A 14,116-nucleotide genomic window follows, 5' to 3' on the forward strand; every position below is an offset into this window, starting at 1 on the left:
ATATCGCTCTATCTTATAGGTACGTTAACGATTTGTTATCTATTACATTATAAACAAAATTAAATATGAAATGTAATATATATAAACTGATAAAACATATTTTGTATATACTCGTAAAATTTCAATAATATGAATACAACGGGACTGCTGAATATGTACTAATGTACATGTTAGGTACTTTTTTGTAATAATGTTATATAAACAATTTTGTAGGTCTGTAACTTTAAAAATTAACAAATTTCTACTACAGAAATTCTCGTTAACTTTTAATTGCTCTCAACTAGGCAGATAACTTAAACGTAAAATGAACTTTATTTCTTTTTACTTTATTAAATTTCTACCAACGGTCTTTGTAATTACAAACTACGTTAGATTAAGTTGCATAAGATAAATGTGGTATACTTTTATTAATTTATTGCAATTATTATCTTCACTCTCCTAATATAAAAAAATAATCATATCTTATCACGTTTTATTTCTGTTATTGATTTCCTGATATTTTAGTCAGAGTAGCGTATATGTCATGTTCACTGTTGAACAGCTGGTAGATGTTAAATTTTGTTGACATATTTGTCTATCATCACATATAATTACAGTAGAATATTGTTATACTAACCTGAGGTATGCTTAATATAAGACTTAAAGTCCACGCAATAATGACTAATCTTCCACTCCGAGTCGCTGTAGCCATACTCTTCATGGGATACTTTACAGCAAGCCATCGATCTACTCCAATAAGAACTAATATAAATGTACTCAGGTACAAAGCAAACATCTGAAGAAATTTAAACAGCTTGCAGCCAATATTGCCCGCATACCATTGTACTGTTAAAAACCATGCAGCCTCACCAGCTATGCAAAATATAGATACAAGGAGATCAGCTATACTGAGTTGAAATATGAGACTGTAGATAGCTGTCCACGAGGGTCTGGCTCTTCCTCTGCTACGTTTCCCTCTTTTCAAACTTACTATGGTAGCTATATTACCAAAAAGAGATAATATGGCCATTGCAACAAGAACACTAGCTCTAATTATAGTGCTCTTAGTCAAAACTGGGGCATGATCTAAACACCTCAAGTGTGTTCCATTATATACAAATGTGCGGTTCGTATAGTCTTCAGTCTTAGAGTTATTTATGTGAAGCATTTCTATACATTTTTCTATAGGCCATGCTATTATAATGTTGCTTGTTATGATTTCTTTGGCGTCACTGAACTCCCTTTGTAGTGTGAGTTCACTTGGATAGAAAATGTCGTCATATAATGTGGTATTGTTGCCTGCGCTCTCCATGTTTCGTCATACGTATTCAAATACCAGTTTTATGATCTGAAACAATAATATAACATAAGTTATCTATATTATAAATTATAAAAAGGTAAAGTTATGTGTTTAAATTTTCGGTATTACTGGTTCGATTTTGAAAATTTTTATTGTATATCGTCGAAATATATTGTCGTCGTATTGTCGTAAAGGCTATATAACATCCCGCTTCGACTAATGGGATTGGAGCTGCAAAATATTTCGAAATCGGAGAAAATGTCATCCATTCGTAATTGCGTTTATCAGCCAGTAGTAAGTATAATCTATTATAGCACTTTTGGAACCAAAAACTATCCAACTTCCTATTCGTTTAATTATAATTAAAAATTGGCAGTAAACCACAACGCAAAAATTACATTATTTTATGATACCAGTATAGATTATAGATAGATTGGTACGTATAAATAATATTTACGTACATAAACAGCAAAAATTTCTCAAATAATTTTTCAAATATCAGTAAATACTTATTTGGTACTTATGTAAATGGTATGATATAAGGTATGATGATAAGAAGTATGAGGACGGTAAGTACTAGTATAATTAAAACTAAAAGCTTTCACATATTCAAATTTTTTGATGATTCACTTAATTTAAATGCATTTAAAAATTCTTGTAAGGAATATATTTTTTTATTGTATCAGACAAGGTTGGTTGAGAATTTTCACTCTCGTAAATTAATGTACGGTTAGCTCAGACGATTCTGTCGGAACTATTATTGTCATATTTTTGAACATGTATAAATATATATATTTTATATTAAGTTTATTATTAAGGTTTATTTACTTAAGAGAGCAATACGCATGTTTTTAATCGTTCTTCTTGTAATGAATGAGTCTGTGTTCCGAATGTGTGGCAGAATAAAAAAATATGCCTATTTGAAGGTTTTAAGCTTATTTGAACAAAGATTAATTCAATGAATTAAAAATTACATGATAATTAATTTTTCAACATAAATCATATTTTTTTTAAATAATTCTTTTAAACAAATATGCATGACTGTAAAATATCTATGATAAAAATTCCAACAAATACAATAGCAAGAAATTGAAGAGTATTTCCTATATCATTTTAAATATCAAGGACTGTGTTACTACAATACTATTATTTTCGATAGTCTTAATTAGTTTATAGAAAACATATTGCATCTCGGAGAACTAGATTAAAACTTCTTTGACCTCTTGTCTAGTTTTTCGATATAATACTCTTAATACTCGTGTTGATTTCCAATAGAAAATACTCGGAATATTTTCTGTTAGAAATCATTAATTTCATAATGTAATTTTGTTTATTAACAAAGGAACAAAATGCAATAATAGAAATAAATTAAATGGAGTGAAGTATATTAATGTAAAAGCAAAACCACAAAAGTTATTTGTACTCGAACAGTATCTTGTTCTGTAAGTTTGTTACAGTTCTTTCTTAGCTTTGGTGGACAAAAAAGACTGTTCTAGAACTTATCTAATTTTCACTTTTCCTAGACCGTATACAAGCTATTTTACTAAAAAAGTATCACGGATATACATTTTATTAAAAAGGGTCATTATAAAATATTACACAGTCTTTATAATTAATATTATTATACGTTTTTGGATTGCCGTACGATATAAAGAGCCCTTCGCAAAAGTCGCAAATATATAGACGTACTTACCTTTTACGAAATAATTGCCTAATTTGTAGTTTGACTTTAAGTAGCAGACTAAGACTGTTTAGGACAAGCCAAAAGCCGTCTCTCGGAATAATTTTGTTTTAATTATTGTTGTTTCTACCACAGAATATTTAGTCAATTGTATAATTATGTTGAAACCCGCAGATTTTTTTTAAGTCTGCTATATTTGAAGTCACAATCTTTTGAATATAAATCGGTATAGAGAACCACTAGACCACTACGCTTTTAAAATATAACAAAATGTGATAAATATAATTTAACTTAGCAGTAACGGAAAAAGCAGCATTTTAAGATAAAATATTGCCCATATAATCGAATTTTCACTAAAGAAAAATACAAGAATTTTTACTTCTACAATGTTAATGCTTAGAGTAGCTAATAAATATTTATTTAGATAATAGCAACAAAGCTTTCTCGTCGCTCTTAAAATCCATTCCAATGTAATATTTATACCTCATTAAACATAAATAAGGTATTAAAATGCAACGGATTTCTATTATTTCGAATTTGTTAATGCTATGAAATATTTATATATTTTCTTTGGTAACCACATATTTCATCTCTCTGGGCACAATATGTACCTATACACTCACTTATTTTATAATTATTATATTTATTTAATGTTCTAGTCTTAGGTGTGAAAAATTATAAAAATTTAGTTTAAATTAAACATTTTTTGGTTGTCACATTTACAAAATTATATTGTATTAATACATTGATTCCTATGTTATAAAGATTTCTAATTGTTTATATCAACGTTGTACAACGATGAAATCATATTCGTAGTTTATATTTAGAAATTTCAGTCTTACACCATTTTAAACATAATCCACAGTGAAATATTATATACACCGCAATTATTTAACAGAAAAAGTAGAAACGCAATCTGCTCATTTAGCGAAACAAATAATGGCCGGTTAACTCTATTTATATACAAGAGTTTATTAAAGATTAATTTACACAAGTTTACAGAACAACATTGCAAATATGAAATTTCTTGAAATGTAATGATAATATTATAAAGGCACTTTTAATGATATTATTACATCACTCATTTGTAGTTTATATTTAGTAAAGAATAATTAGGTTTAAGATTTAAAATATCATAAAATGAACTTCTCAATTTTAGGATTATTTTGTGCGGTTATTATGCGACGATATAAAAATTGAGAGTGGTTATTCACGTCCAATCGATAGAATTAATATTACTTGTAACAAAAAAAATTACATGCTCATCCGTTTAGCACTGGTAACACCTTCCGATGGTCGCGGGTTCGATAACTCGCACGGTACAACCATATATGTATTTATGAGTATGCACATTTGTTTAGTCGTATAGCATGTTGTTATTAGGTGCTTCCTAGGTATAGTCGTGTATTATAGTCTTATATAAAAAAAAACATTAAGAAAAGATGGTGAAGTGTGAATTATCTTGAGTCATAATTATTTTAAATAATATGCGTAACAACTGCTTTTTACAGTATCATCTACAGTAATAACATAATATAATTAATACATTAACAACATAACCTACTAATCTTGACAATATTTTTAAGACTTGTCATGTATTGTACTTATGAAGTCTTTTATTAATATATTGTTCCTTACAAAGTGTATTTCATATTACTTTTCCGTATACAATGATCAAAAGTATTTCAGGTTTACATAAAATTTGCAACACGAAGAATAAACAGGCTGCCATTATATTTCTGGAATGTGTTCAAACAAACACTCTCACAGAATTTTCGGGATAGGGATTTTACAAATATTTGTTTTTAGATTTCTAAAATGGAGTGTCATATTGTCTTTGTTATTTTCTACGCAATAATCATTCAACAATCATATTTCTTTTAGTCTTTGAGTCTTGTTTTGTTCTTGTTCCTGTGGGATTATGAACATATTATTTAACTTAATAAGCTGATACCATTAGAAGTATGTGATGAAATTAAAATGGCATTTTTTAAGTCTAATATATAGATATTCTCACATTTCTAAAAATTAGCTATTTATGAGGACAAATATATATTATGTTTCTTTGTAGGTAAATAATTCAACGTAGCCATTTTTAAAATTATGCATAGAAATAAATTTAATAATGTCCAATAACTTGAATACGTATAATTGATTTAAAAATAAAAAATAAATCATTATTACAACATATCTGTTCTTATTTTTATTTGCAATCTGTCGTGTTTATTGCTTGTAACTATCCATCTTTGTAGCTGAGATACATTTTGTATTGTTATATTTTTTTCCTACACTGTAATGCTCACAAATTTACATAATATTTATAATAATATCCAAATGATGCTTCAATAACTTATAATGAAGCTAAGCTCAAATTTCCATAAATTGATCTTGTTAGAACATAATAAACAGCTCAGTACCAGCAGAGTTTTAAGTCGTTTATAACTTCTAATGCTTATTAAATTTGCCTAATTTAACTTATTATATGCTAATAAAACCGTATTAAAATTTTAAAAGTTGATATGTTACAATCATTAAATATCTCATCTTTTAAAAAAATCACATAATTGTTCCCGAATTTGACTCAGAGATTGCTCTATAAACATAAAAATTAAAATTGTTGATTGCTGCCTCCTTTATTAAAAAAATAAACGCAAAAGGTACTCAAGACTTCATAAGAATTGTATCCTAGGATACAATTCTTCTTCACAAGAATAAGAAATTATATTTAATTGAGACTGAGCATTTTAGCTGCTTATGCAAAATTTTGTATAAATATTTTCCAGTTCAGCAAGCAGGTAGAGAACAATTGAAAACAAACTTGACTATTTTTCTCTTTAAATCTGTTGCTATTTTTTAAATATTACTGAAATAGTGACCGCCGCCTATATAAATAAGCAGCTTTGAGTCAATGTGTCAATTATGGATTGCCATTCTGAAGGACCAATATGTTATACATCTGTACTGAATGTTGCCTTAATACCAGCTGCCTGGCAACTGAAATCGGTTAGAAAGATGCAGATGACTTTCTACATTATAATATTATATTTAATTAAATATGCGTATATACATCCCGCCCAAGCATTTTAATCTAGAGATTGTTAGACATCTAACACATTCACTAGATTAAAACGCCCGTGCATGATAAAGTGATGCTGAGCCCGCTAAATCTTGTAAGTAATCCTTCAGTGTATAATGAACTTTGCTTAATAGGTTTTTATTAATGAAGATTTTGAATACAGTAATAATATATATAAACATCTGACATAGTTGGCGTATACTATGGAAAAATCTTATCCAGAATAGGTGCCTAATATTCTGCTAAAAGATTGCATAACAATCCATAGATTCTATGTAGTTTTTGTTATTACGATAAATGTGCAAATTGAATAATATATTCTCGATATCTTCTTTTTGTCATTTTTTTATGTAATTGGAATGGCTAACAAGCTGACGAATCATCTGTTGGTAATCGTCGCGTCGTCGGTACATGAACGACACTATAGACATCACATTATCATGTGGCACCCGCATTGCCACTCATGCATTTCCATTCCCAACGACTAAGATGACATATTATCTTATCCTGTGATTGCATTGCCTAAGCAGAAAGCTTTGTTTTGTATATATTGGTTTCTACACCAATATATACAAAACAAAGCTTTCTGCTTGGCGGATGATTACGGGGAGATACCCACTGAGACAAGACTTCTTAAAATCTATATCTGGTAAGTATTATTGTATTACGCTACAGATTTAAAATAAATTATATGTATATATATATATATATATATTACAATCATACATAGTCCCAGCACCAAGCCCTAACAACCCAATAAAAAAATTACATATAGATATTACTCAAAAAGTAAAAAACACATATACATGATAAATGTTCTATATAGTAAAATTAGAGATACAGATCCTCTTGACCCTTGTTATAGTACCTACAATTTTTCAAACTCATAGTCATATAAATTTACGGTAATATAATAATAAAATAAGGGTTTATTCCGTGTATCATTTCTCACTAGGAACTGTTTATCTCTATTTGTACAGATGTTTACATGAAACAAATCTTAAATATTCAAAATCTTAATAATATTGTTATTATTCGATAACTTTGCAATTTAGAAAGTGATATCTTAACATATTTATTAATTAAATTGAGAGGTTAATTTATAAAATTTTGCATTCATTAACATAAACTCGCTAAACAGAGAATTTGAGGGGCTAATCTCATTGAGACGTGAATTTATTTTGATTTATGAGCGTAGTTACTATTATTAATCTTTGAAATCTAACTTTATCTAACAACATCTACCTCTATTATTTCGCCTCCATTGTTTATTGAAGTGAACAATTACCATACCGCTTCAGGGCCAGTGTGGATATGGCTTTAAATGTGGTTTAGCCAACTAAACGGGTTTATGAAGTTTAATCATAATGTATTCTTGTCCTCTTGTATTCTTATCTGATTTAGTTTACGTACATGTTACATACACAAGTCATGTTATATTAATGAAAATATAAAAATTGTATGTAAGTGATAAAACAAAATAAATCTAAAAAAAAAATTTTATCTATTATAAACTAGATACAAATTATGATGAGCATAGATTCTATTTTAAAGAGTATCTAAATAATCTTGACTGATATGTTAAAAATTCAAATGAGTAAAAAAATTGATTTATGAAAAATAATTACAATATTAATGCAATGTAAGTTTACTACAGTTTATGCTGAGTTATATAAAAAAAATGCTAGAATAACATGGGTAAGCCATCTTTAAAAATTACACACATAAATATATATTAAATTACCAAAACCACAATATCATACTAATATTACAAATATAAGTTAAATAACTATCCGCAAACTTTAGTTATTTTTAGTTTTATAGTAGTGACGAATTTTCAGACATCGCGCGCCAACGCTGTTGCCTTCCTCCCCCATCGATCCCGTGCTCCATTGAAATAGGAATCAAAACGGAACGGAAATTAAAATTGCGAAGGCGTGGATCACGATTCGAACTCCTAGCGTTTAGCTCAGACTGGTGTCGTATCTGTCAGAAAGGAGTTGTTCTTCAGTGGTTCTATTATTCCATCCCAACGTATGGAGTGCTATCTGTGCTTGTTCGGAGGGCTATAAAGGTCAGCAATAGCCAACAACAAAATATTAACTCCGAACCGAATCACTTACGACTTTTGTAATTATGTTTATTATATTAAAAATAATAGTTTCTATCTGCGTAGCATATAAATATTTCAATAATACGTATAGTACGTATGTGCAAATAGTTACATCTAAGTTTATTAAATTACCTACCATTCTGTTGCTCATGTTATTAAAATAACACGAATATAAATATTTGTAGTATTGCTATAACCGTTAAATACAGTTAGCTATCCTTAAAATATAATTAAGGCTGATGATTATGATTTAAATATTTAAAGTAACAATGAGTTTTGTCGGAATTATGAAGTATTTTACATGAAGAAGGACAGCTAACTCTGTCTTACTTTAGTAAACATGTGGCAGTTCCAGTCTTTAAGTTGCATTTAGAATGTAGTGTATCTTACTTAGGTATTAAAAATATTAATTGGAACCTAACACATACTTTCCAATTACAAATATATTAACCTTTTTTTTTTGTATAATACTAAATATACTTGGTTTTTCATAACAAATATTTCTAAACGCTGTAGATTAATAACTTACGAGACGACAAAAGTCTGTTGTCTCTGGTAAGTAATAAAAATTGAGTGAGACTGACTTAGTATTCAGTGTACAAAAAAACGTTTCCATAATGGAAACGTTTTTTTGCGAAGTCTTTTCAAATTTAATTCATAAAAACATCTACAAGTTAGATGCGAAGTCATGGAGGTATATTGTGCATATAAAAGGACAGTGTATAAAGATGTTATTATGATAAAATCCCCTGGCTCTAAAACTTGACAGCAATCGCACGTCTATAAAGAGAATTATTGTTATTACATGACGGAAACCGAGTCGTAGAGTCGTTGATCTCTGATGATATTGTGATGACCATGTACAGTTTTCCTTAGTCCGTAGATGCCAAAAATGTTATTAATTTTTGCGCATTTGCTTTTCGTTATATCGACAGTTCTTGTAATATTTGGTAAGGAACAATTGACTTTTGCTCAACCGTGAATTTATATTGCCTTATAAAATGCAATTCTATCAGTTATATTTTGACGGCTGAAGCACTGAAGTCTATATGTCCCTTTAGAACTTAAGAAATTTCTATATTAAAAACAAAACCGTGACATCAATGAAAAGGATAAAGTTCCTGATACTTAATTTGTTTGGGGTAATCACAAACCAAGAGCGAATCTAAAGCGAATCTAAAGCCTTGGTGACCTTGCGTTTTAGTACATCATCTTATTTCAGATGGTCACAGGTTTGATTATTGCAAAATATTTGTAATATTGCATATATTTGTATGATTGTTCGTATAGAGGTATTTTCTATTTTTTTAGATATTTTGTGATTATTACATTATGTACTCTTATGTACACAAAATATACATTTAAATGTGACTTTTACTTTTTGAGTATCCATATTTACAGGAATAACTAACTACTTAAATTGGTGTCAATAAAATATATTATTATTATTATTATTATAAATCTTAGTTTAGACAAATAGATTGATAATGGTAATTTATTAATGTTATTATTAAAAAAAAATTGTCAAAAATTTAAACAAATTGCACTAAGGACTTTTTCTCATTTATAACAAACACTTGTAACTGTTAATATACAGTACATAAAATATTTTTTAATCGGGATAATTGCATGTTCGTTAGTTAAGAAATATGCGGGCCATATAAAAATGTAGAATAACAAGTACATATGTGGGTTTAAACTCTACATTGCAATCATAAAAATAGATAATTTACGACAATCATTAATGTGTAAAATTACTAGCATACCAGTAAAATATTTTTGACCTATCTACTAGTAAAATATTTTTATGGAACTTGTACTTATACGTCTGCCTAAGTACTTCACGTAGTGTCTTGTTTCAGACACTAAGCAACTTCTTTTATGGTAATAAAAATGCAGGAAAACAGACCTGACATGCTAGGTCTAAGAAATGGATTAATTCAACTAACGAGTGGTACATAATAGCGTGATATCTGTACTGTTGTCCGAGTATTCGTATGTAGGGGACGGTTACCGGTCAGGTGGGCATCAGCTTCTTTATCATTATATATTATCAACTCATAATACAATTAAAACTACATCTAAAAATACTACTTCATGAAGTAGCGAAGTTAGCAAATTATAAACAGATATCAAAGTCAAGTTTTACGCTCGTGCTAAATACATAAACTTCCTCTGTCTTGTATTTCTGTATCGAGGTACGAGCTTCCTCTCAGCTCTGTTTAAAAATTTAATCTCGCGACATCTTATTTAATAAGATTAATGACATTTCTCTTAATGAGTTCTAAAATAGACAGGTTAAATCAACTGTTGTTATTTTTGGTATATGCCACTTTACTGGCAGTTGATATTTATATATTAAAATAATTTATGAATCTACCTTAAATGTTTTTGTATTGAAATTACTTTTTTTTATGTAATAACTGTATAAACTTTTAAAATTATTATTAGTTGTAAACTCTTTTCATATATCTATGAAAATCATAAAGGTATATAAATACCTAAAACTTGGTTAAAAACTACACAAATGTTTTTCACTGTAAAAAACGATGTAATAAATCTATTTTAGCTAGTTTGTTATTTTATATTATTTTCAAGGTAAGTAATAATTATATCATAAATAACACTATATAGAAATACGTGCGTAATATATTCACTAATAAACTTCTCGGAATATATTTTCACTATTGAAACTCATACCGGAATAACGAAATGAAACCTTGACATTGATCCTATGTAAAATGTGTGACGAAATAGAATCGCCCCCACCTATAGTAAAAATGTTTACGCTTCATCACGTGAGTAAACATAATCTTAAATTGAATAGATTACCCAATATCCTAGCTACATAGCCACAGGAATTTCGTTGTGGCCTTATAATCTCTACTTTCAAGAAGCAATAACAATAAAAAGTGAAAATCCCTTAAGACCCTAATCCCGTGTCAGATCTGCAGGAGACAAATATAATATATAACTTGTGGAGAATTTATTTCTCTGAAAAAAATTTATGAGAAACATTAATACAAATACACATCCCATCAGTTAATATGAACGAACCAGCGTGGGTCCTGGGGGATCAAATTTGAAATATCATTGTGACGTTATGTTGGTCATCTAATGTAGGCTCACAATATAATAATATGTAGCAAGGTTTTTTGTACTTAGTTACCATTGTTGTTTAGAAGTAACAAGCTAGTAGCTCCATTTCATCATTTTTATCCATAAATAAAGAAACATACTTTAATTTTCATTTTAGCAGGTCTGTACATTGAAAATGTGGTCCTTGCTAACGTAAAAACTTTTCCTTCTTTAAAGAATTCATTATGACAATGTTTATATTACTCCTCGTTACCATCTAATAATATTTGAATTATTTTTAATAGGACACAGGAGTATGGTCACTGGATATGCTAGATGCTGTTATACATACATATAAAGTAATAATTTTTACATTTATTTTATCAAAAGATATATAATATATTTATCATAAAGTTTACGTGTGACTAAATAATTGCAAACAAAGTAAGTACATAATATTTTTAAGGAAAATTTTAAAATTTTTGGCATCTTCATTACTTTATTATGCAGATTAAACGAAAATTTTAATATATTTGAACTTTAAACGAATATAAGATATAATATATTTGAATAAACGAATATAAGATATATTTAGTAGGAAATAATTTGCAATCAACACAAACACAAATCAAAGATCAATCTAGTGTCATTCTTATTTAAGTGATCTCTTAGTATCCAATCAGAACGAAAAGCAAGTTTACAAATACCTACAAGTGGAACATTTATTGTCTTGATTAAATTTTCCTTGCAACGGAGTCAATTTCCTGTGTTGTGTCGAAATGGATGAATAAAAAGATGTAATATCTTCAATTATTAAATTAAATAAGTTGAAGTAAGTAGTGATCTTTCAAATTGTGTTACTGTATATTAGAAAATCCATTAAACTGAATTAAATTCATTTAATACATCCGAAACTAACGACCAAAGTCTGTAAGAGGTGACGAACTGTAAACGTGGTTGAAATCATTAATTGAAATGTATCGAGCTATGTAAATAAAAAAAGTAGGTATTAATGTAAATACATTTTTTTAAGTCATTTGAATATATTCAACCTTAATAAATATATTGTTATTAATGAATAAATACAGATACTACTGAAATACGTGAGGGATACTCGTTCCACTCCATTGGATTTGAAAATGCCTACCCATATCTCAACTCCATTCTATCGATTCTACATAAAAACAGTCATTATGTGAATATATTATAAGCATAGATACACAAATTTATTTGTTATATTCTCGTCAATGGGTATGTTTTTAATCGACGTACAACTCTGTATTTAGTTATAATTTTCAAGTGTGTATTTACCACATCAATTATAGTACAGTTGAATATACCTGGTACAATCTTAAGCCAGAAAATTATATTAGTATATTTATAAAAATTTCTTAAGTATTTTAAAGAAATATAATATATAGGTTTCTGTAAAGCGATTCGCTCGGAAAAATTCAAAGGTTTCATAGAAACCCTAAAATTTCAAAAGGTCAATTTAAAACGTAAGTCGCTTAATCAAAGTCACCTAAATTTTATTTCAGTTGAACTTAATGGGACTTACAAAGTCCCGTTAAAGAACACCTATCTGTTATCTTAATGCTGTTGTTCGTCTTTTTCCATCGGAATTCAAAATTTCATTGTCAAGTTTAAAGTATCTTAAAATTTCATTATTCAAGTTCCTTCATTACAATAACTCACTTAAACACAAACAGAAACAAATTCATATTTTGATGTTTTTTTTGTGTAAAGAATATTTTACTTTGTTTTAACATTATTTCCAAATTACAACAAATTAAAAACGTTTCCGAAAAGTTTTTACGATTATTTTAATAACTAATAATATTTACGTTCATGTAGATACAATACTAAATGCAATTTATTTTTATTGAATAATTCAATTTATGTTTTATATATTTTATAATTAGGAACATTTTAGAATTCATTTTACAAGGAAAATATCATGTTTATTAAATAAAAGATAAGTGAAATTGTACACAAGTAATAATTGCTCTATTAATTTTAATAGGATATGATTTTTGCATGTGATTGAAGAACACAATTATAACAAACCCGGTGCACGTTATGGGGCTCACTGCGGGTATAATAATGCCCCCAGTGCGAGAGACTTATTACACTAATAGCTGATGTTCCAGATATCCTAGCACGGTTTTTCCCAATTAGTGGTACGCGGGGCGCGTACTGGGGATACCCAGGGGTACGTGAAGTTGCATGAAGGGGTCGTGCGGCTATCAGCAAAAACAAAAACAATTTCCAAATTATTAATTTATTATGATCATCATCGTAAAAGCACGCAGAGCCGAGCACTATGACCTACCTTGCGCAATCCCGCGCCTGCCGCATCTCGACAGTCAGCTGCCCCCACCACCAATTATTACTATTAATGTTATTTTATTATTTAAATTGACCTATTTTTTTTTATTTATTACTAGCTGTCCCCCGCGGTGTTACCCGCGGTTTAAGTAGCCTATCTGTTAATCCAGGGTGTCAATTACCTGTATACCAAATTTCATCAAAATTGGTCCAGGCGTTTGAGCGTGAGGAAGACTTCCAAACTTTCACGTTTATAATATTAGTATGATTGTTACAATAAGGGGTACGCAAGGTCTGAGGTCTTTTTTGAAGTGATACGCAGCAAAAACTAATTGGAAACTACTGTACTAGCGTAAGCCGGCTTTATTAAACGCCTGCATATAGCTGGATTATATATAACTTATGTAATTCTAGCTATGTAGCTATAGAGCCACACAATTCACAAATAGGTATTCCGTCCAGTTCTGTTTTAGTAAACCTCCCCGATAATAACCAATTATAAGGACTAGGTATTTGACTAACCACATATATATAGCGTAATTGACTAAACAATATAACATT

General features: G+C 28.8%; 1 protein-coding gene across 1 annotated transcript in view; it reads right to left on the bottom strand.

Moving 5' to 3' along the window:
- Nucleotides 1–14,116, bottom strand: part of LOC131853553 (gonadotropin-releasing hormone receptor) — a 61,208-nt gene that overhangs the window by 10,825 nt on the left and 36,267 nt on the right. The window contains exon 2 of the mRNA XM_059204477.1: nucleotides 617–1,327. Coding sequence (XP_059060460.1) covers nucleotides 617–1,291 — 675 coding nt within the window. The 5' untranslated portion in view covers nucleotides 1,292–1,327. The remainder of the gene's footprint in view (nucleotides 1–616; nucleotides 1,328–14,116) is intronic.

Source organism: Achroia grisella, unplaced genomic scaffold (assembly GCF_030625045.1).
Source record: "Achroia grisella isolate CSIRO2021 unplaced genomic scaffold, CSIRO_AGI_Agris_v1 utg1186, whole genome shotgun sequence".
Lineage (NCBI taxonomy): Eukaryota > Metazoa > Arthropoda > Insecta > Lepidoptera > Pyralidae > Achroia > Achroia grisella.